At 38.2% G+C, this 24,504-nt stretch overlaps 1 protein-coding gene across 1 annotated transcript in view; it reads left to right on the forward strand.

The window, feature by feature from the left end:
- The window catches only part of LOC122548766 (piezo-type mechanosensitive ion channel component 2), a 746,345-nt gene that overhangs the window by 602,347 nt on the left and 119,494 nt on the right, over positions 1 to 24,504 (forward strand). The window contains exons 29-34 of the mRNA XM_043687533.1: positions 10,873 to 10,969; positions 12,726 to 12,891; positions 13,175 to 13,264; positions 13,407 to 13,537; positions 19,213 to 19,284; positions 22,718 to 22,824. Of these exons, the coding sequence (XP_043543468.1) occupies positions 10,873 to 10,969; positions 12,726 to 12,891; positions 13,175 to 13,264; positions 13,407 to 13,537; positions 19,213 to 19,284; positions 22,718 to 22,824 (663 nt within the window). The remainder of the gene's footprint in view (positions 1 to 10,872; positions 10,970 to 12,725; positions 12,892 to 13,174; positions 13,265 to 13,406; positions 13,538 to 19,212; positions 19,285 to 22,717; positions 22,825 to 24,504) is intronic.

Raw genomic sequence — 24,504 nt, forward strand, 5'->3', positions numbered from 1 at the left:
ATCTACTCAACCTTATAGGACAGTCCCTTCATACCCAGTGTTAGGCTAATGAACCCTCTCTGGTTGCCTCCATCATCAGTATATCTTTCTCTAGAGAAGGTGTCCGAATCTGTTCACAGTATTCCAGCAATGGTCTGACTAGTGCCTTTTATAGCTTTAGTGAAATCTCCCTACTTTTATAGTCCATTCTCTTTGAAATGAAGGCCAACATTCTATTTGCTTTTCCATTACCTGTTGAACTTGGAGGCTAACATTTTGTGCATGAGGACTTCCAATTCCCTCTGTTCTGTAACTTTATGCAATCTTACTTTGTTCAATTAATATTCTGCTCCTCTATTCTTCCTGCCAATGTGCATAACCTCACATTTTTCCACATTATATGCCAAGATTTTGCTCACACCCTTAACTTATCTCTATCCGTCTGTGTCACTCTCACCACTTGCCTTTTCACCTATTTTTATGGTCTCATGGCCTGTAGTCTTATTTCAAGTTTTTGTACATAGTTCTTCAAAATGGTGCTTGCATTGTTTTTCTTACCTCATCAGTGTCTACACTCTCATGCTGTTGTTTTTAGTCCCTTATAATGAGTAACACAAATCTCCTTTGCTTTTTCATACATTGAGTCAATCTGTGCTTGTCAATCCAATTCCTCAAATATACCTGACTGCTTCTTAAACTATTGTTCTCATGCCATTTCTGCTTATCTTTTTGCTTATTGTTTGTGTATTTCAGCTTAACTTCTTATTACTGATATTCTCTCATTTTTTCTTTCTTTCATCTTTTACAACACTGTCATCATGACCCATGGATTCTACATCCTGTTACCTTAAAAGCACATGCTACTTAATCCTCTTCCTTGGCAGATTCTTTCATATGTTTCCATTACTGATTCATATTGGTGGTATTCTTAAGCTTCCGAGCTAGTGCTTCATTAACCCAAGTTACAAATTCTGTTTGCAATTTGTTTGTTTTTTCCCTCTGTCTCTCTAAGTACCATTGTTTTCTGTGTATTCTATTTGCAGTCTTCTTTAGCTGGATTACCGTTTCCACTTTCACAGGATTATGCATCTGTTCTAACTGATCCCCACATGATTGTTCGAGTCTCCCATGATCCAATAGGGCTTTTCACTCACATTCAATTCATTTTTTTTTCCATTCTGTCATTTTTCATCAACCTCCTCATCTGGATTTTTACTTGTAGGCATATATATTTGAATGGTAGTAACATTCACAGGTTATCCACGAGCATTGATGTATCTGAATCATATTTAATTTCACTCTCACATATTCCTGCATCCATGTTGATTGAAATACTACTCTTCATTTTTTTCTCTTCTGATGAAATCATTTTCATTTCCTCACACATAAAGTCACCTGATCCACCATATTTCATATAATCCAAGGATGTCGAATTTCTCGTTTTTTGTTGTTTCCTGATTTCGGCTGTCCAGCTTTCTTTATTTGATTGTTCATGTATCTTTTATTTCTGTTCTTCTAATATTTCCACATTCTGTTACATTGGGATTTCGGTGGGTGGTGAGCTGGGAATTCTCTCTCTTGCCAAGTAAAACAGCACCTATCCTATAAATGGAGTTCCCATCTATTAATGTTTATTTGTTCTGTTACCATTCTGAACCATTTTGTTGCCAAGTTGGATCCAAAGTTAGCTATGTGAAAGGAGACAGAGGAGCATGGTGGAAGTCTGTGTGACTTGAGCCTGGTTGTAATGGCATTTCAGAGATTATTTCTGGTCCCATATTTTTTGTGATATTTATAATTGATGTAGATGAAAATGTGAGGGGCATGATGAGCAAGTTTGCAGATGGCATAAGGATTGGTCGATTGGTTAACAGTGAGGAGGAATTTGTATATAAATGGATTGGTAAGGTGGCAGATCAATGGCAAGTGAAATTTAACCCTGACAAATTGTGAGGTGATGCAGTTTGGAAGAAGGATCAAAATAAGAAAGTATTCAGTGAATGGCAAGAGGAACAGAGGGATTTTAGGAGGCTGTCCATAAATCGCTGAAGGCAACAGGATAGATTAATAAGGTAGTTAAGGCATATAGGATGCTTGTGCTTGTCAGTTGTGGCATAGATTATAAGAGCAGGGAGGTCATATGTTGGAGGTATACATGACTTTAGTTAGGCCACAGCTGGTTTACTGTGTGTAGTTCTGGTCACTACACCCTTGAAAGAATGTGAATGGATTGTGTAGGGTGCAAAAGAGATTTACCAGGGTTTTAAAACAGATATGTGGAAGCTGTTTAAGGAGCAGTTGTTGTGAGTGTTGGATAACTTTGTCCCACTGAGACAGGTAAGGAATGCTAAGGTGAAGGAGCCTTGGATGACAAGAGCAGAGGAGCTTCTTGTCAAAAGGAAGAAGGAAGCTTATTTACGGTTGAGGAAGCAAGGATCTGGCACAGCTTTAGAGGATTACGGGGTAGCTAGGAAAGAACTCAAAAATGGACAGAGCAAAACCAGGAGGGGGCACGAAAATGCCTTGGCGGGAATAATTAAGTAAAACCTAAAGTTGTTCTACACATACGTGAGGAATATGAGAATGATCAGAGAGCGGATAGGGCCAATTAGGGATAGTGGAGGGAACTTGTGCCTGGAGTCTGAAGATGTAGAGGAGGCCCTAAATTAGTTTTTTGCTTCAGTATTCAGGAGAGAGAGGCACCTCGTTGATAGTGAGAACACGGTGGATCAGGTTAATAGGGTTAAACGGATTGATATTAAGGAAGTAGATGTGCTGGAAATTCTGGGAAGCATCAAGACAGATAAGTCCCCATGACCAGACCAGATATGTTTACTATGGGATGTGAGGAATGAGATTGCTGTGCCTCTGGCGATTATCTTTATATCCTCACTCTCCATGGAAATGGTACCGGCTGATTGGAGGGAGGCAAATGTTGTTCCTCTGTTCAAGAAAGAGAATAGGGAAATTCCTGGGAATTACAGACCAGTAGGTCTTATGTCTATGGTAAGCAAGGTACTGGAAAGGATTCTGAGAGATAGGATTTGTGACTATTTGGAAAAACATAGTTTGATTAAAGATAATCAGCATGACTTTGTGTGGGGCAGGCCATGCGTCACAAGCCTTATTGAGTTCTTTGAGGATGTGATAAGACAAGTTGACGAAGGTCAAGCAGTGGATTAGATTAGATTAGATTAGATTAGATTAGATTAGATTACTTACAGTGTGGAAACAGGCCCTTCGGCCCAACAAGTCCACACCGACCCGCCGAAGCGCAACCCACCCATACCCCCTACATTTACCCTTTACCTAACACTACGGGAAATTTAGCATGGCCAATTCACCTGACCTGCACATCTTTGGACTGTGGGAGGAAACCAGAGCACCCGGAGGAAACCCACGCAGACACGGGGAGAACGTGCAAACTCCACACAGTCAGTCGCCTGAGGCGGGAATTGAACCCAGGTCTCTGGAGTTGTGAGGCAGCAGTGCTAACCACTGTGCCATGGATTTCAGTAAGGCATTTGATAAGGTTCCTCACAGTAGGCTCATTTAGAAAGTGAGGAGGTATGGGATACAGGGAAATCTCACTGTCTGGATACAGAATTGGCTGGCTAAAAGAAGACAGCAAATGGTAGTGGATGGAAAGTGTTCCACCTGGAGGTCAGTGACTAATGGTATCCAGCAGGGATCTGTTCTTGGGCCTCTGCTCTTTGTAATTTTAATAAATGACATGGATGAAGAAGTGGAAGGGTGTGTTAGTAAGTTTGCAGATGACAGAAACGTCAGTGGTGTTGTAGGTAGAGTCAAGGACTGTTGCAGGCTACAGCAAGACACTGACAAGATGCAGAGCTAGTCTGACAAATGGCAGATGGGGTTCAACCTGAATAAATGTGAAGTGATTCATTTTGGAAGGTCGAATTTGAATGCTGAATACAGGGTTAAAGACAGGATTCTTGGCAGTGTGGAGGAACAGCGGGATCTTGGTGTCCATGTACATGGATCCCTCAAAATTGCCTCAAGTTGATAGGGTTGTTAAGAAGGTGTATGGTGTTTTGGCTTTCATTAACAGAGGGATTGAGATAAGAGCCAGAAGGTTTTGCTTCTGCTCTCTAAAACCCTGGTTAGACCACACTTGAATATTGTATCCAGTTCTGGTTGCCTCATTATTAGGAAGGATGTAGATGCTTTAGAGAGGGTACAGAGATTTACCAGGATGCTGCCTGGATTGGAGGGCATGTCTTATGAAGAGAGGTTGAGTGAGCTCGAGCTTTTCACACTGGAGAGAAGAAGGGAGGTGGCTTTATATAGGTGTACAAGGTAATGAGAGGCATAAGTAGAGTAGATAACCAGAGATTTTTCCCCAGGGCAGAAATGGCTGTCACAAGGAGTGTAGGGAAAGGTATTAGGGAAAGGTATAGAGGAGATGTCAGAAGTAGGTTCTTTATGCAGAGAGTGGTGAGTGTGTGGAATTCAGAGGCAGTAGGGACATTTAAACAACTGTTGGACAAGCACATGGACAGCAGTAAATTAAGGGGTGTGTAAATTTGGTTAATCTTAGATTAAGATAAATGCTCAGCACAACATTGTGGGCTGAAGTGCCTGTACAGCGCTGTACTGTTCTATGTTCTATGAGGTGAAGCATTTCAACCATGGAGAGAGGCTGGATAAGCTCAAATTGTTTTCTTTGGAGTCAAGATTAGAGTGGTGCTGAAAAAGCACAGCAGGTCAGGCAGCATCCGAGGAGCAGGAAAATCGATGTTTCTGACAAAAACCCTTCATCAGGAATGAGGCTGGGAGCCTCCAAGGTGGAGAGATAAATGGGAGGGGGCTAGGGCTGAGGAGAAGGTAGCTGAGAGTGCACTAGGTGTAACTTACCACCTCTTCCTCTGCTACATTGATGACTGCATCAGCGCCACCTCGTGCTTCCACAAGGAGGTTGAGCAGTTCATCAGCTTCACCAACACATTCCACCCCAACCTTAAATTCACCTGGACCATCTCTGACACCTCCTCTCCATCTACATCAACGATGACTGACTCAACACTGACATTTTTTTTACAAACCTACCGACTCCCACAGCTACCTGGATTACACCTTTTCCCATCCTACCTCCTGCAAAAATGCTATCCCATTTTCCCAATTCCTCCGCCTCCGCCATATCTACTCCCAGGAGGACCAGTTCCACCACAGAACACACCAGATGGCCTCCTTCTTTAAAGACCATAATTTCTCCTCCCACACGGTTGAAGATGTCCTCCAACGCATCTCATCCATGTCCAGCACCTCCACCCTCAAACCCCACGATCCCCACCCCACCGATCTCTGCATAAACTGCATCATTCGCCAACATTTCTGCCACTTACAAAAATGGACCCCACCACCAGGGATATATTTCCCTCACTACCCCTATTTCCTTTCCACAAAGACTGTTCCCTCTGTGACCTGGTCAAGTCCATATCCTCCAACAATCCACCATCTCCTCCTGGCACCTTCTCCTGCCATTGCAGGAATTGTAAAACCTGTGCCCACACCTCCCCCCTCACCTCCGTCCAAGGCCCCAAAGGAGCCTTCCACATCCGTCAAAGTTTCACCTGCACTTCCACAAATGTCATTTCCTATATCCATTGCTCCCGATGCGGTCTCCTTTACATTGGGGAAACAGGACGCCTTCTTGCAGAGCGCTTTAGGGAACATCTCCGGAACACCCATATCAATCAACCCCACCACCCTGTGGCCAAACATTTCAACTCCCCTTCCTATTCAGGCGAGGACATGGAGGTCCTGGGCCTCCTCCACTGCCACTCCCTCACCACCTGACACCTGGAGGAAGAAAGCCTCATCTTCTGCCTCGGAACACTTCAACCTCAGGGCATCAATGTGGACTTCACCAGTTTCTTCATTTCCCCTCCCCCCCACCTTACCCCAGTTCCAACCTGCCAGCTCAGCACCGTCCCCATGACCTGTCCTACCTACCAATCCTCCTTCCTACCTATCCGCTCCACCTTTCTCTCCAACCTATCACCTTTATCCCCACCTCCATTCACCTACTGCACTCTTAGCTACCTTCTCCCCAGCCCCATCCCCCTCCCATTTAGCTCTCCACTCCGGAGGCTCCAGCCTCATTCCTGAAGAAAGGCTCCTGCCCGAAATGTCAATTTTCCTGCTCCTCCGATGCTGCCTGACCTGCTGTGCTTTTCCACCTCCACTCTAATCTTGACTCTGATCTCCAGCATCTGCAGTCCTCACTTTCACCTTGTTTTCTTTGGAGCAGAGAACATCAAAGGGAACCTGAGAGAGGTGTATAAGAGTATGAGGGGCATGGACAAGGTGAATAGCAAGTAGCTGTTTCCCCTGAGTCAAAAGGCCAATAACAAGGGAACATAATTTTAAGTGGAAAGAAGTTTAGAGGGGTTTTGAGAAAATAAACCTTTTTACTCAGATCTGGAATGCACTAGTTGAGGCTGTAAACCTCACAACCTTTGAAACATATTTGGATGAGCATTTGAAATGTCATAATATTCAAGGCTATAGGCCTAGTGCAGGAAAGTGGAACTAGTTTAGGTAGTGATATATTTTTGGCAGTACAGACCCAGTTAGCAGAAGGGCCTTTTCTGAATTTTATCATGCTATGATTCTCGTGTGGCTGCTAGTATAGACTGGGTCATGAAAAAGCTTAAGGCTAGAATAGAAAGGTTTTGTCTTCCAAGTGAGTCAAGAGTTCGGAGGAAAGCAGAGTATGTGGATAGGGCCATAATCAGGTTCATATAATTCTATTGAATGGTCGAACAGGCTCAATCACACCTCATTCTTCTAAACTCTGATGACTACTCTGTTCATCCATTCTTGATAAATCAAGTCCTTCATCCCAGGAATTTGCCTCATGTATCTCTTTTGAACTGTCACCAATGTCACTATATCCTTTCTTCAATATCGAGGTCAGAACTGTGTACGCGACTCCAGATTTGACCTCTCAAATGCACTGCACACTTGTAAAAAATTCCCTATTTTTAAAACCCAGTTAGCAGTGAAACTTAAAATTCCATTTGGCTTCTTAATTACTTGCTGTACCTGTGTACTTTTATGCACAAGAACACCCAGATCACTTTGTGCTAAATGTTTACACTCTATTTAAATAGTAGTCCTTCTTTGATTCTTCCTATCAATAGTACATGATCTCACATTTTCCTACATTAATGGCATGCTAACTTTTTGCCTATTCACTCAATCTATCTGTATCTCTCATATCCTAATCACAATGTACCCTCCCATCTATTTATGTATCATCAGTAAATTTAGAAGTATAACATTTTGCCCTTCCTCTAAATCATTAATACAGATTGTAAATAATTTGGGCCCAAGGACTGAAATGTGTGGCACTCTACTAGTTACGTTTCAAATTTGAAAATGACCCTATAATCCTGACTGTGTCTTCTCTGTGTCAAACAATTCTCAATCCATTCTACGACATTACTCCAAATTGTGTGAATTCTTACCTTATGAAATAAATTTTCAAATGACATATTTTTGAATATCCTCAAAAAAATTCACGAAAATATGTCAAACATGACTTTCCTTTCACACACTCATGTTACCTTTGTTTGCAATAGCTTTTCTAAATGCCCTTCTACTTCTTCCTTAATAATGGATCTTCACAGTTTCCCAACAGATGTTTGGCTAACTGGCCTGTAATTTCCTGCTTTCTGTCTCCCTTCCATCTTGAACAGCTGCAACATATTTGCTTTTTCCAATCCGCTGCAACACTCCTGGGATCTGATGAATTCTAAAATATTTTGGACAATACCTTCACTTTCTCTGAAGCCACGTCCTTTAAAACAGCTGTTATCAAAGGAGCTATATGGCCTCCTTAGGAGCTGTTGGCACGTTTGAAGGGGGCCACAGACTGAAAACTGTGAGAAGGGGAGCCCCAAGTGTTTATGGGGGCCCTGGTACCTGAACCAATGAAATACTCATGCCGAATCTCATTTGTAGCCCGATATCATGAAACTTGCAGAAAAGCACCAAGCTCAAGGATCACATTAGGTCTGATAGATGTTTAATTTCATACAGTCTTTTTTTAAGTTTTGTCCAGTATGTCGGAATGTTCAAGTTTTCTTGGTGTTCAGTAATAAATGATTTTCTGTCCATTTGTTTGTGTTCTAACCCTGTTTGAAAGGTTGGCTCTGGAACATGAGAAGAGCTCCTAGGGGGGCGGTGGTCAAAAAACTGTTGAGAATCACTGCTTTAAAACACTTGGAGGCAGGCCATCAGGTCCTGGCAGCTTGTCTGCCTTTAATCCCATTAGTTTGTCAAATGATTTGTCCACCATAATAGCAACCATGGGAAGGGTTTTCCTCCTATTAACAGCTTGTTTGTCTGTTACCTTTGGGATATTTACGTGAATAATCTGCAATCTCCCTGTTCCTCATTATCATTTACCCAGTTGCATCCTCCATAGGTCCCACGCTTCCTGTAGCTTCTGTCCTTTTTTATGTATATCGATGTTGTTTATTTTTATATTCCTTGCCAATTTACATTCAGAATCAATTTTCTCCTTATTTATGTCTTTTTAGTCATCGGATATTTGTTCATAAAAAAATTCCCAGTTGTATGGCCTACTGCTAATTTTCACCACTTTGTAATACTTAAGTTTGGTTGGGTACTCTCATTGACTGCCTTTAACCACAGGCAGTTCATTGTTCTCATCTTATTTGAGTTGAAGACTCTGGTTTGAGACCTGAGTTGCTGTCCCTCAAACTGAGTTGGAAATTATATAATGTTGTGATTGCTACCTGCAGAAGATTAGCCAGTTTGGAGAAGATTTGTAGCTCAGGTTGAGGTTCTGGATGTAGGTTTGCTCGCTGAGCTGGAAGGTTCACTTCCAGACGTTTCGTCACCTAGTGGGCATCCGGGCAAAGCACTGCTTTCTATTTATATGTTTGGGTTTTCTTTGGGTTGGTGATGTCATTTCCTGTGGTGAAGTCATTTCCTGTTTTTCTCAGGGGTTGGTAGATGGGATCTAACTCAATGTGCTTGTTGATAGAGTTCTGGTTGGAATGCCATGCTTCTAGAAATTCTCGTGCATGTCTCTGTTTGGCTTGTCCGAGGATGGATGTGTTGTCCCAGTTTTTGTGGCTAGTTGATGTTCATGTATCCTGGTGGCTAGTTTTCTGCCTGTTTTTCCAATGTAGTGTTTCTTACAGTCCTTGCACGGTAATTTGTAAATGATGTTAGTTTTGTTTGTTGTCTGCATAGGATCTTTCAAGTTCATTAGCTGCTGTTTTAGTGTGTTGGTGGGCCACCATGATGCCAAGAGGTCTGAGTAGTCTGGCAGTCATTTCTGAGATGTCTTTGATGTAGGGGAGAGTGGTGAGGCTTTCTGGACGTGTTCTGTCTGCTTATTTGCGTTTGTTGCTGAGAAATCGGTGGACTGTGTTCATTGGGTTCCCATTCTTTTTGAATACATGGTATAGGTGATTTTCCTCTCCTCTGCATAGTTCCTCTGTGCTGCAGTGTGTGTTGGCTCATTGAAATAATGTTCTGATGAAGCTTCGTTTGTGGATATTGGGATGATTGTTTCTGTAGTTCAATATTTGGTCCGTATGTGTTGTTTTCCTGTAAACGCTCGTTTGAAGTTCCCCATCGGCTATTCGCTCTACTGTGACATCTAGGTTTGGCAGTTTGTTGTTGTTTTCCATCTCTTTCGTGAATTTTATGCCAGTAAGGGTATTATTGATGGTCTTGAAAGTTTCCTCTAATTCGTTTTGTTTGGTGATGACAAAGGTGTCATCCACATAATGGACCCAGCTATGGGATACTCGTGTCTGTGGAGTTGTTTCAATCATCCTGTCATCACATCTTCATAATAGCTATCAAGACATAGTCATTTATTTCTATTTATGCCATCAGCTTACCTATCTTGTCACAAATGCTATATGCATTTCAAGAAAGAGCCTTAAGCTTGACTAGTTAATGTTATTACTTACTCTTGTTCTAATCTCTGTTACACTCTTCTGTGTATATTTTCACCCCTTTTCTGTCACATTTGACTATCATTCACCTCTTCACAAAGTTACAGTAGTGCTCTCTTGTTTGTTTTGATTTTTCAATTGAACCCTCCCCACACTAATTATATATCAGACCTATCAGTATCCCTAGTTATATATACCTGTCTCACATATCTATTTGGATGTGTCTCTTAGGCTTCTTAGCTTGCTTTCTTAGCTCTCACTCACATTACACTTACGTGGATACTCACAACATCTCTGCATTGCCTTCGCAATGTTCTTCATTCAGAACTTATACGGCATTTCTACCTTGCCTTATTAGCGCAGACAGAAAGCCAGGCAGCTTAACATGCTCACCAGTGCTGAATAATCAGTTTGGGGAGGAAGGGGGTGGACATACATTTCAAACTGCTGTGGAACCACACAAGATTTTTTGTTTGAGTGTGACCTGTTTATTGCACTGTTGGATTGCTGTGCATAAGTTACAAGGATTGTATACTCCCGTCATTGAGGTCTATCAATGGTCAGTTTTTCACTATCAATTCTTCTTTCAGTGAGTTATATTTAATACAGCCCAACCCATTCTCTTGATTGGAATCCTTGAGTTCTCTCTGATGTCCATATTCCTGTTCCAGAATACTTATGAATAGAAAACTAAATCTTAAAATTGTATTTCATGAGAATTAATTGTCTCAGTGGCTGAAGAGGGTTACTAAAAATGCAATGCATAGAAATTAAACAATGTGTTATGTGAGACAAATCATATGTGTAGAGGTTTGTTGTTGACTGATAATATATTTAAAGAATTGAAACCATTTCATATTTAAGTGCTGTGAGCACCAAAGCACATTAAAAATGTGTTCTTAAATATTTATTTCTATTCCAGATAGGAGCATGTGCCTACATCAATTCTTTAATTTTGAAAAGCTGTTGGTTAATCCAAACATTTGGTCTCGTTTGTACTGTTAAGGGCTATGACCAGCGTAAGTAATACATTTTGTTTTTTATTGTACAAAAATATTTACACCAAAGAAATACATTCTACAAAATGTTTGAGGTGGCAAATTAGTACCACAAATTAAGATAAATGTTTACAGTGAAGGATGTCTTCTCATTTACATTAATGAGAGTCAAGCACTCGCACAGCACAAAAATAATGAGATTGGGATTCTTTAGTTTAGGAGAAAGTGAGGTCTGCAGATGCTGGAGATCAGAGCTGGAAATGTGTTGCTGGAAAAGCGCAGCAGGTCAGGCAGCATCCAGGGAACAGGAGAATCGACGTTTCCTGAAGAAGGGCTTATGCCCGAAACGTCGATTCTCCTGTTCCCTGGATGCTGCCTGACCTGCTGCGCTTTTCCAGCAACACATTTCCATTCTTTAGTTTAGTGCCATTAAACCTTTATACACTTTAGTGGAAAAGCTTAAAGCAGAGAGACTACTTGTATTGGGCACTCATTGGATAGCCAGCATTCTGTCAAGAGCTTAAATTCCAATCTGCAGAGTACAGTTGATGGAGCTCCTATTACTAATTTCTGTTGATCATATGAACCAGATTTGCCTCCTAGACAAAAAGAGAATCTTCTTCTCCTTGTGGCATCTTGGATTCTTTGCTCTTGCAGTATAACTGCCCCAGTTTCTCTTCCTGGTTCTATAGCCAATGTCAAAGTCTTCACTTTGGACTATTCATGGCTGTGGCTGTGTCTCTTTCACACTGTAACTTACATGTCCTGGATTCTGCTTCTTGCTATTGCTTTCTCTCCTATTCTTGTGGCTTCCATCTCTGCCCATTCTTCTCCAACCTGTATTCCAAGCTTCAAGCTCTACCTCAAGTCTGTCAAGGGCATCACTTTGTGTCCCAAATGGGGCTGAAGTGGCCAGCTAAATCCCCTGCCTGATGGCCTCCTGGGCTAAGGATCTCTGTTGGCAGACAGCTTGTGTCCAACAGTGAATGCTGGGCCCAGTAGCTGCACCCTGTGATGAAATCAGAACTTAGGACTCACACACATCCCAAGATGAAACTTAGAGTTGCATTCTGTGAAAAGTGTAAAAGAGTTTCATAATCTTTATATCTGCATGTAGAATTATGTAAATTAACCTCAAAATTAATCAAATTGACATTGCTTGTACAGTACAAGATTATCAAGTGGATAGTAATTAATTTTATGCATTGTCATATCATTGATCCACTGCTAATAAGTTAACATTACTGCAATGCTAAAGCTAATACTCTGAGTCTGAATTGCGAATGAAAAATTTTCTAAGTTCTTCTATGATAAACCAGATTTCTTAGAGTCACCACAATTTGTGATCACATATTTTACATATTCATCAGCCTCCATGATAATTTTTTTTAATGTCCAATTTACTTTTGTTCATGCTCATTTGAAATTGAAGCTAAATTTGGCATAGTGGATTGGTGCTTATCATGATACAATGATATCTGTTGTACATTCATGCCAGGCTATGCTTGGACGTTATAAATTTGGTAAGTCCAAAATTGGAAAGAATTTTAATTCTTGGTTTGGTTGTCCTCCAGATCAATAAAAAGGGAAGGTTTTAGCCTTGCTTAAATATGCAAAGTGGCCACATGTGCCTGAATGTTAACATTTCACTAAAAATAATGATGCATTTAGAAAACTTTAAAAATGTATAAAATTTAGCATAAGAAATAGAAAACTGATTATTTCTACAATTATATTTTGATTTATTTCCTTGTTGAAATAATATCCTCTTTTCTAGCCCCTGCTGAGAACCTTACAAAATGTCCATTGCCTAAGGATGAAGCGGGCATTATATGGGACAGTATATGCTTTTCTTTTCTGTTGCTACAAAGGAGGGTTTTCATGAGTTATTACTTCTTGCATGTAGTAGCAGACATAAAATCTGCTCAAATTCTCGCATCAAGGTAGGTTAAAAAAAAATATTCATAGAACCATATAAAATCATGAGACATGAACCATTTATAGAATTAGCATTTAGTTAATACTATTAATAAAGTGACCATATTATAATTCATTTCCACTCAGTTATTTTCCAAAAAAGTAAATTTTTATTGCCATTCATTATTAAGTTAATGCTTTTTTTTTGTATCTGTTAAGTTCTTTTCTTTCAGTTATTTGAATATGGTTTAGTTATTATCTTTGTTTAAATATGGTTTGCTATGATGCTTATTTTATGTCTTATTTTAGAGGTGCAGAGCTGTTTCAAGCTACAATAGTAAAAGCTGTGAAAGCTAGACTCGAAGAGGAAAAGAAATCAATGGATCAACTTAAAAGACAGTAGGACCACATTTTAATTAATTATTTTTATGAATACACCTTTCCATGTCACTATTCTTACTTGAGTATGGCAAGATTAATACCATTGATTTGTGAATTTGTTGATCGGTTGTATGTATATATTTTTCTTTATTTTGAATAGGATGGATCGTATCAAAACAAGACAACAAAAATATAAAAAAGGCAAAGAGAGAATGCTCAGTTTGACACAGTCACTAGATGCACAGGGTCCTCAGGTGAAGCAGGAAGATGATGATGATGATGACGATGAAGGTATTTCAACATTGGCAATGTCAAGCCATAAGACAAAACACATTTTGCATGCTTATTAATTCCATTATTGACCAATGTTATTTATGTTATATCACAGGTCATGATTGTCATGGATATACATTATGGTCATCCCCTTAATATTTCAAAAATTAGTTATAGAATTTAAACCCACTATTAACAATTATGCATAGAAAAATTGAATTTTCATCTGTACGAATTTAATTTGAGTATAAGTTCCTGATGCAGCATTCTAATTTACTCCCATTTGTTGATTATGACCTAGGACAACCAACCAGAGGAGCACACTGGCTGGTCACCTGTATCCACAGCAAAAATGCAGCCACAGTAGGCTAGGCTACTTCCATTTGGCCAGCCAGCTGCACCAGGATATCTGTTTGTCATGCTGCAGTTCACCAGCTATGCACTGTTAGGGCTGGTACTTCTAACTTTCCCAATCACTATCAAACTAAAAGCATATCTGGAGTGGCAGAGGGTTGGGATCATGGAAGTATGGAAGTCAGAGGTAGGTAGCAATAAATCAGATTATTTTAGTGGGGTCATAGAGGAACATTGCTGCCAATAGAAGCATAACAATCTACACTTTGATTAATTAAAGTCTAAAGTGGAAACACTTTTCTCCCTGACACAAAAATAACATGGGAAAGGTGGCCCAACTATGGCTAACAGTGGAAATTCGGGTTAGATACACATAAATTGGCCAAAAAAAAAAGCAGCAGATCTGAGGATTGGGAACAGTTTAAATTTCATCAGAGGACAAAGGGAGAGATTAAAAGGGTGGAAATACAGAATGTGAGTATGGAAATTCGGGTTAGATACACATAAATTGGCCAAAAAAAAAGCAGCAGATCTGAGGATTGGGAACAGTTTAAATTTCATCAAAGGAGGACAAAGGGAGAGATTAAAAGGGTGGAAATACAGAATGTGAGTAAGCTTGTAGGGAAGATACAAACTGATTGTAAAAGCTTCTGTATATATGTGAAGAGAAGAACTCAGCGTGCTAATTACCTGCAAATTGATTTTGTATTGCTGATTGATCCTTTGTGACCTCTGTCCAATCATGCCTGGAGGTTGAGTTTTTAAAAAGTGAGCACGTTCATCCTGCAGTATTAGTACATGAAATCTTCCCAAGTTAAAATGGACATCCTATCAGAAGAGAAATGTTGTTAGGAGTCTATACTGAATCTTCCATTTATGTGAAAATACTAGAAGTTGACATTGGCCACCCCAAATAGAAATTTTATTTCCCAGCATTAATATTATAGGCTTTGTATTCACAAATTCACAAAGAAACATTACATTTGCACAATTAAGTTCAACTATTATTAAAAAGTAAGTAATTTTCATAGTATTCTTTCCAGGTTGAATTTTATTTTTAACACAGTACATATTCTCTGATCTGGAGAAGCAAGCAACCTATCCTGCCATAAAGGAACCAACGAGATTTTCTTCTCAGTAATTTCAAATAATTATTTAGTCCATTGTCTTCATAGCAATATATTTCTTACCTAATCATCAACATCAAGGAGTATTTCATTAAATTTTGTCAAAGACAATGTTCAATGGTAATTATTTGTGAAGCCAAAAAGCACATGTAGGCCTAGGTAGCTGAGGACAATGAAAAGCTCTAATTTAATCAAAAACCACTGAGACAGAAGACTAAAAGGAATAAAGTTGGTACTGCTGTATTATCTGAAAGTATACAATACGCTTCACTTGATGTGCAATAATTTTAATGTAAAATTCTAGCGGAGATGCTTTGATAAATGTTTTGGTAGATATTGTAATAATTTGTTACAACTAATTAATAGTAATTTTATGGTGAGAATAATTCATAACCATACCTTACCAGTAACGTTGTAGCATACAAAATTGTGACCAAAATCAACACAGCTTACAATTATGAGCCTTGTGTAGGAATGTCAGTTTCCCAATGCAGAATTATGGGAACTTCTTTTGTTTTGTTGATACATCATTCACCATAATGAAATATAATGCATCTGTGCTCAATGCATTACTCTTTTTTATAATCTTACCTGACAATTGGTGGCATTTCCTCACAACAAATGGGTATCATACGTAAGGCATTTTTTTTTTCTGTTTTGAGTTTTAATTGAATTTTAGTCTAAGGAACAGATCAAGGCATTCGATATAAGGTAGAAAAATATTGGATTGACATTCCACTGGAGAATCGTTATAATCTGTGCAGTGGAGAGTAAATTTGACTAGGATATAAACAATGTTGCACCTGATCCTGTCAGATTTCCAGTAGGTAAGTTAGATTAAAATTACCTCGCTGATCAATAACCTTTGCTGAAAATATGTCTTGATGCCAGAAGAGAGTAAGGTTTGAACTTCTTTCTTTAAACTCTAATAATGAATTACCTGCTGCCACTCTCACTAAGGATTCCATATGAATAGCTACTTTGCTGAGGTAGACTGTAACCACCTTTGAATCCTGGGAAACATTAAAATTCACTCAAAACTCATACAGTTAAGAGTTAAATTCAAGCCTCATAGATATTAAACAAATTAAATAATTACTGGCCCAGAAAATGAATCCCATATTCCATGAATGAATAAAAAGCAAAACCCAATGTGAGAACTGGGAAAAGGGAAAAATATCAGCAAACAACTGGAGTGCAATTCACAAGTTTTATTGTCATTAACAAGTGTGCATCCAGTTTAAAACTTTATTTTAGAACTACTTTTTGATTGCTAGTTTTCAATTTTCATTCATTTGCTCTTGTCACTACATGCTATCTTGGTAGCCAAAAGCTTAGGAAATACTGGTGATGCTACCGGTTGACAAATGTTTAACAAATTTGTAAAGCATTCCTCTGCCCAATAAGTTAAAATAAACAACAGCTTAACACTGCATTAAGTGTGTATTGTATCTGTTAAAATATGATGTTCAGGAATGTCTCATTAATTGCCAACAATAATTGCTAGGCTAATATTAACAGTCAATATTTTAAAAAGTTGCTTGAATTCACATTTGTCTGGAGGTGAAATTAGTTGAACTAATGTCAAATTAGTTAATTAGCGCTGGTGAATTTAGTGATACTCCAAACTGTTACAACACAGGATAAATCCTTCTGCTAATTTAAACCAAACACACAGAAAAGCTCACCTCACCTCAATCTGTTTAAGTATGAGTGACAGAGAACTACCCAAATTCCACTATTTAAAGAGAAAGTTTAACAATTTATTCTTTAACTCCAAAAGAGAACCTAAAACAACATCTACAACTGTCAGCTCCTTTCTGTTAAAATTTGTTATCTGCCTCCCACTCAATACCAACATACTGATCCAATAAAGCCCCTATAAAATGTACAGCAAATCAATCTTCAAAACCATTTGTCATCTTCAGGTGTCAAACATCCTCTGTCTGCAGATTTCCTCTGGGTGATCTTTGGTCTTCTGTGGCAAAAATGTTTCATATGAAGAAGATACCTTTTTAGAGAAAGGGTGCACAGGTAGCCTATTGATAGCAGTAGGTGTTCTTTGTCTCTGGCTAACTGTTCAAAATGCCTGCTTTTTATACCCTGAAACATTAGATCATCTCATTGGTTTGATGTTGTCAAAACAGTAAAATTCAAATTTGATTGGGTTTTAGTAATTTAAACTGATTGGTTGAATTTGAATGGTTTTGAAAACAACTCATTATCTGAGTTACAGCTCAAATGTTGCATCTTCAAATTGTCCAGTGCACTTTTTGCCTGCTGTCAGTCACATGACAGGTGCTTGCCAGCCTTTCAATTTCCCCTCTCTCTTAAAGGTACAGTACCCACCTTTAACTCCACAACAATGACGTTAAGGAATATCACATTAATTGCTAACAATAGTTGCTAGGCTAATATTAGCACAGTTAATATTTAATAAGTTGCTTGGATTCACATTTGTCTGGAGGTGAAATTAGTTGAACTAATATCAAATTTGTCAATTAGCACTGGTGAATTTAGTGATACCTTCTTTCTCTTTCAGTAAAATAAACAGACTTTTATTAAAAGGTTTTACAAACACCAGTTGACAAAATCGATAATTTTGGCATTGATCTGGAGTGCAACAAAAGAACGATAAAATTCACAATGTAATATCATAGAAAATCTCACTTTTTTTTGGAATAAAACAAGAAACTGCAGATGTTGGAGATCTGTAATAAAACAGAAATTACTGGCAAAACTCAGTGTGTCTGGCAGCATCTATGGAAATAAAGCAAAGTTAACATTTCGAGTCCAGTGACTCTTCATCACATATGCTGCCAGAACTATTGAGTTTTGCCTATTTAATGGAAGACTGTTAATACATTTGAAGTATACGAAAATGTAATATGTGTGCTGTGTTGCTTATTTACAGTTTAAAATTATTGCAGCAGAGAGCCCATGCCTCTAGCTATGATCCTATCTCTGACAGAAAGTATACATTTTGCAAGTCAAATCAGACAAGTGTATTAGAAAGATCACTAAACCATGCATGAACTTTGTTATGTTATGACACAGTAAAACATGGGTACATCTTTTTGTTAGCAGTTCATAGAATTCACCAGGTAATATGCACAAAAGTTGGTAATTGAGCTAACAGTGCATCCACCGGTGGAATGTAGTGCTGGAAAAACACAGCAGGTCAGGCAGCATCTGAGGAGCGGAGAGTCGACATTTCGAACATAAGATCTTCATCAGAAATTCCTGTGCTGTGCTTTTCCAGCACCATACTTTTTGACACTGATCGTGGACATGTGCAGTCTTCACTTTCTCCATCCACCGGTGGAGTTGAAGTAGCTGTCCCTGCCATTGTACTTTTTGTCTCTGTGACTAAGTTTATTATTTTAATTGAAAAGGAAGAGTTGCAAATGGGTGTGTCACTGGTTCATTTACCTCAGCTCAATTGTTATGGACAGAAGATTAAAAACATTCACTATTCTTGGGCAACTCCTAGCTGCCGGATCAATGCGTATTTTTGTGAAGCTCCTATTGTGTATCTTTCTCAGAAGATTCAGGGCTAAGTGAGATCCTTTTCAGTTGATTTTGACCTAAAAATGACAATAGTAAACTGCTGTTTTGATGCTGTCTCTATCCATTCAACAAGCTGTGGCCTTAGTGGCAGCCTGTATGCCATCTGAAAAATTTTAGATATAATGTGTGTGGTGTGTAATGAACTGTCTCAATTGATGGTTTCATTGATTACCTGTATGCTGGCCAATTGTTGAAAGTGCCAGCATGCCCACCTCTGGATTTGCCTCTGCACTTCACTTAAAAATTATACTTACAAATATTTTTCAGTAGTTTGTTGGGTTGGAAATTTTAAGCATAGTGATGAGTTTTTTTTTGTCTGTCAGATATACATACCCAAATAAAAAATCAAGGGGTGATGTCTTCAGTAATTTTCAGAATGAGGGATTGTGTTGAGAAGTTGGTGGGAAATCTTACTCAGCATGGGAAATAATTTGCATGTTAAGGAAATAATTTCTGAGAGAAAATGTAATGATTAAAATAAGATATCATGTATTAGTGAAGTATTGTTTGTTTCTTGCATAAAATTCTCATTAACATGTTACTCCATTTGTAATCCTCATAGGTTAAAATTCCACTGACTTGCCCACCTGATTATTTTGTTTTTGTTTTACGTAATTAATATTTGGACGTATTTTATTTTAGGAGAACCAGAGAAAGACAAAGCCAAGGGCAAAAAAAAGCAGTGGTGGCGGCCCTGGGTTGACCATGCTTCTAGTAGGTTTGCCTCAATCATCTGTTAGTTATGTGTGCTAATCATGTACCAATTTCCTTGAATAGACAATTGTTTTGGTTTTGTTTTTGAAATAAAAGTTAACAAATAAAAAGTATTTTCTTTCAAAAACTTGTCTATCCTAGTTTAATTTAAAGCATGAATTTATTTTAGCCCACTGTTGTTATTTTGATGGGCTTTATGCTCAGTTTCAAACAAGGATAGCTGTGTGCTGATTTGTTATGCACGTGGGTCATTCTGCATTAACTCACCACAACTGTAGGGATCCTTGTTGAATGCAGAATTAACTGTGAAGCTACAGTAAATTAAATATCATCATCTAACCATTTTGCATTGCACTGTAGTTCAAATAACTGAGAACCATCAACACCTTTGAGTGCCAAATTTTGAATTATCCAGTGGTTGAAATAAAACAATTTAAATAATGTAGCGAATAAGGACTTTTTGAATTACTTCAATTCAAATTAGCTAAGTATATGTGGCATCCTACTTCAGTTTAAGACACATAAACTACATGTGTAAATGATTAGATGAAAGCAATGTGTGAGCTACCTTTGTGCCATCTAATTATGTGTTATGAACACAATGTGGAAGATGAAAATCAGTGGCTGATTACTAAAAAACATTTTTTGTTGGACTGATGTTATTTTCTGATCTGTAGAACCATCTGTTAATTATTATTATTTTCAATATTTTAATATATCCAGGAAATACAACATTCTGCCAGACCGCAAGAAATCGTTACTTGCAGCTGTTTGTCTCAGTCAAACAGCCTGTTGCTCCATTATTTATATATTTGGGTTGGTCTTTACCTTTGTGACTCTGTTTTAAAATGAGGCATGAAAGTAATGAAATCATGATCTATTCAAGGAAATTAGGTATGTTAAATGTGTGACACCAAACCAATTGGTTATTTCGGAGGCTAAGGTCAGTTCCGGGATGCTGTGAATTTTCATTAAGAGTGTGTGGTTCCCTTAGGAATTTTTTATGACAGCTTCATTTTCACATAAAATTGTCATTAATTTTGACATCTGGTTAATTTTTTTCCATCTATTTATTGTTTTAGTTAAATTGATTCTATTTAAAAACTCAAAGAACTGCAGATGCTATAAATCATAAACAAAAAAAAATTGCTGGAAAAACTCAGCAGGTCTGCCAGCATCTGTGGAAAGAAATCAGAGTTAATGTTTCGGGTCAGAACTGAGGAAGGGTCACTCGACCCTAACCGTTATTCTGATTTCTCTCCACAGGTGCTGTCAGACCTGCTCAGTTTTTCCAGCAGTTTCTGTTTCTGTTTCTGATTCGATTTAACCTCTTTAAAAGTATTTCTTTGGAAAAGTTACAGAATTGTTCATGAAGGAAATAAATTGTATCCAATATGGTTAAAAGTTTTAGTAAAGCTACAAAACTTTCTTTATAATTGTGTTAGTAGTGGGCCAAATCTTTTGTCCCCTTACTGTCAGAGATTGGAAGCATGATTGAAGGTGCACATTGAGACCTTTCAGAAGTCCTAACATATGGACCTAGATGGGAATTGCCCAGATAATTTAAATTTCGAACAGTCCATTTCCTTCCTCCCAGGATTCTTTGTGAATGTCTCTGACTGTGAGCTAGAATTGGAGACTTGGGAAAGATCCTCAGTATTAAACAGAATATTTACTCAGGAAACATTGAACAGATTAAAACTTGCTTTAACACCTGAGTAACTCTACAACTGACACCATCCTCCCTCACCAATCATCCATTACCTCAAAACACCCAACTACCCCTTCCCCAATTTGCACACTGCACTCTTTACTATATCTCGATCACATGACAAACTTCATCTAATCATCTGAGCATCCCTCTGACTTGATTACCTTCACAACAATACTCAGTTGATCCCCACCCCACCTGACTGCAGTGATCTACCTGAGTTTGTGGCAACACATAATTATCCTTTGACCCAACCTGAGTAACCGAACCCACTCACTTGCCTACTCACATTGTCTAAAAATCATTTACTTAACCTACCTACTCACCCATCCACTTGCCCACTACCAACTCATTCACCTACTGAATCACTCATCAATCCTCTCACTCACCTCCCCAGCCAACTGTTCACTCGTTCATCCATATTTATTCATCCAGTAACGCATTCATTTGTCCACTCAATCACATTAAAAGATTGGATCTTTAAGCTTAGCATATGGTAGTTAATATCATTAAAAAAAGACATGTTCTCTCTTTTCCTGGCTTTATTGCTCATCAATAGAGATCCCTGTTGGATGCATCCCTCAGGACCTCTTTGACAGCTGGGAGCAGACAATCCCAAAAGAAATCGTGTTGGGAGAACCTTCAAGTACAGTGGCAATCTGTTCTTTATTGCTGTTACTCAGTAGAACCTTGTGCATAGGAGAGTAAATCTCTTATTTTAGTTTGACTTCAACTCCTTCATTCTATCAACACATTATCTTTCTGATTAAGCACATTGCTGTTTAGAGAACAGTGAAAACAAAGTTAAAAATATAAATAGATAGAAAAAACTTATGAAGTTAATGACAATTTATTTTAATTATTTAATTTTCTTTGGTAAGGGGTTATAAACCATGGAAACTTCAAAAGGATTTGTGTAATGTAGTTCACTTGTAATTAATGCATACCTTTACAATAAATTGGTAATAATTGAAAAGGAGTGCCATGTTCGTATTGACTTTTTTGAAATCATTTGGTATATAACCCAGGTTTTCTTTGTTTGTATGGTTACAACCAGTTAATTGTAAATCTGAACATTTAAATTTACAGGAGAAGATAATTATATATCACTTTGCATTCTGTTAGACATAGTTTATATTATTTGAATTTTATTTTAATGCATATTTCTGCATGGATTATTTAAATCTGCAGAAATATAAAATGAATTATGTTTCTTCCAATTAACACATACCGACTATTTTAGACAAAACTTCAATTAAGCCTCAGCTTCAATTTCTTACTTTCTTATTCGCAATACTTGTACAGAAATCTTGCCAGTCTTTGCAATATTTATTCTCTGTTTCTCCGCCTTTCTTCACTTTTTTCAACCATAGCAGTCCTTTTTGATGTTCTACATTCTGCTACTAAATCCTCATTACACTTTGTTTTCCTGGCTACCTCCTCTTCTTGATTTTCTTGTGCATTCTCTTTAGTTGGATGTTGACTTTCAGGTAACCATTTGAGTAGCTTAGTGCTGCACATTCTTTACACTCTGCTCTCTACCACATTATTGACATGGTTTGACTTATAATTTGTCATTTGTTTTACTAGTGCTAATTTGTTAAAATGGAATCAAGAGATTTTGAGCAATACTTAAAAATAACTAACCATATGCTCAGAAGTCCATAAAATTGAATTATTTTACCTTTCATTGTGCTAGTAATGTTATCTCCTCCTGCTTAGTGGTACGAAGTGGAGATTACTATCTCTTTGAGACAGACAGTGAGGAGGAAAATGAAGAAGAAGTAAAAGAAGATGAAGAAGAACAACCCAAAAAGTCAGGTTTTCAGGTAATAGTCTGGAATCCTGTTATATTTTATCAAATAGTAACATTTGTAGAACTAAATTTGAAAAGCATTCAACATCCTATATTAATAATAGATTCAGTACAGTAAATAAGATCTAAAATATTCTGACAGTTCACAGAAATAAAAGCTGCAAATACAAAGGTTAATTCAGCAATTAAAATTTAGATTAATGCTTGGAACCTGATACCTTGATTTTTTGATTGGAAGTGTTAAGCATTACGTCTAAATATTGATATTTCTTGACTTTCAAATCTTTACTGATCAGTGGTTTATTTCCAAGAATTGTGAGAAATTTTTTATAATTATACAATTCATTATTTTTATGTTTACTTATGGCATGCCAATGTGACTGGCAAGAACAGTATTTATTCTGCATTCCTCATTGTCTATGAGAAGGGAATCAGGAGAATATCAGTTTTCCTGAACAGCTGCAATGCATGTTGTAAGCCTATCATACTGTTAGAGATGAAATTCCCAGATATTAAGTCGAATGCGATTGTAAGGTGGTACCAAAAGACCTTTAGCAAATTCCTGCAGTCCACCTTGTGGATGGTATACACTGATGCCAGTATGTGTTGGTTGTGGAGGGAGTCAAGAGTTTAAGTTGATGGCAGGAGTACTGATCAAGCAGACTGCTCTATCTTGGATGGAGTTTAGTTTACTAGAGCTGTACTGATTCAAACAAAGGGAGAGTATTCACTTCATTCTTCTGAATTACCCACTGTAGATGATAGATAAAGTTTGGGAGTTTAAGAGGTGAGTTACACTGCCAAGAATTCCAAGATCCTAAGCTGTTGCTGTATTTACTGCATTTATATGGTTGCTCCGGAAGGCATCTCCAGTCAGTTTGAACTGTTGAAGAGTTTTAACTGTTGAGAAGGTTAGATTCTCTTTTGAAGTTTATTAATCCAAACCTGAATGTTGACCAGGTGTTGCTGCATGCAGCCACAAACTACTACAATACCTGAGGAGTTGTGAGTGATAATGAATATTGTACAATCATCAATGATGATCTCCACTTCTAATCTTATTGTGGAGGGAAGGTCATTGATTAATTTATTAAAGATAGTTATTTCTAGGGCACCACCCCAAGGAACTCCTGAAGCAATCTGTTAAGGCTAAGATTGTTGGCCTTCCAACAACAAAAACAATTATTTTCCTTTGCGCCAGCTATGCTTTCAACAAATGGAGAACTTTTCCCTTGATTCTGGTTTATTTCAGTTATGTTGAGAATTATTATGTCACACTTAGAAATGCTGCCTGATATCAAGAACATTCACTCTCATCTCACCTCTCAAATTCAACTCTTTTGTGGATGTTTGGATCAAAGTCATATTATATTGAGGCTTGAAGCTGAATGCTCCTGGGACACTGACTTTTAGATGAACTGAGTTTCATTACTGCAAAATGTTAAACGTTTGTGAGAAGATTTGTAGCTCGGGTGCTCGTTGCGGACAGCTGAAACTGACAACCGGAAGCGGCAGGGACAGACCACTATGAACACCCAAGCACTGATGGTGTTTCCTCCGGCATTTATAGTGGCCTGTCCCTGCCGCTTCCGGTTGTCAGTTTCAGCTGTCCACTGTAGTGGCCGATATATTGGGTCCAGGTCTATGTGTTTCAAAGTTTGTGCGAAGATTTGTAGCTCGGGTGCTCGTTGCT

The sequence above is a fragment of the Chiloscyllium plagiosum genome, chromosome 4 (assembly GCF_004010195.1).
Source record: "Chiloscyllium plagiosum isolate BGI_BamShark_2017 chromosome 4, ASM401019v2, whole genome shotgun sequence".
NCBI lineage: Eukaryota > Metazoa > Chordata > Chondrichthyes > Orectolobiformes > Hemiscylliidae > Chiloscyllium > Chiloscyllium plagiosum.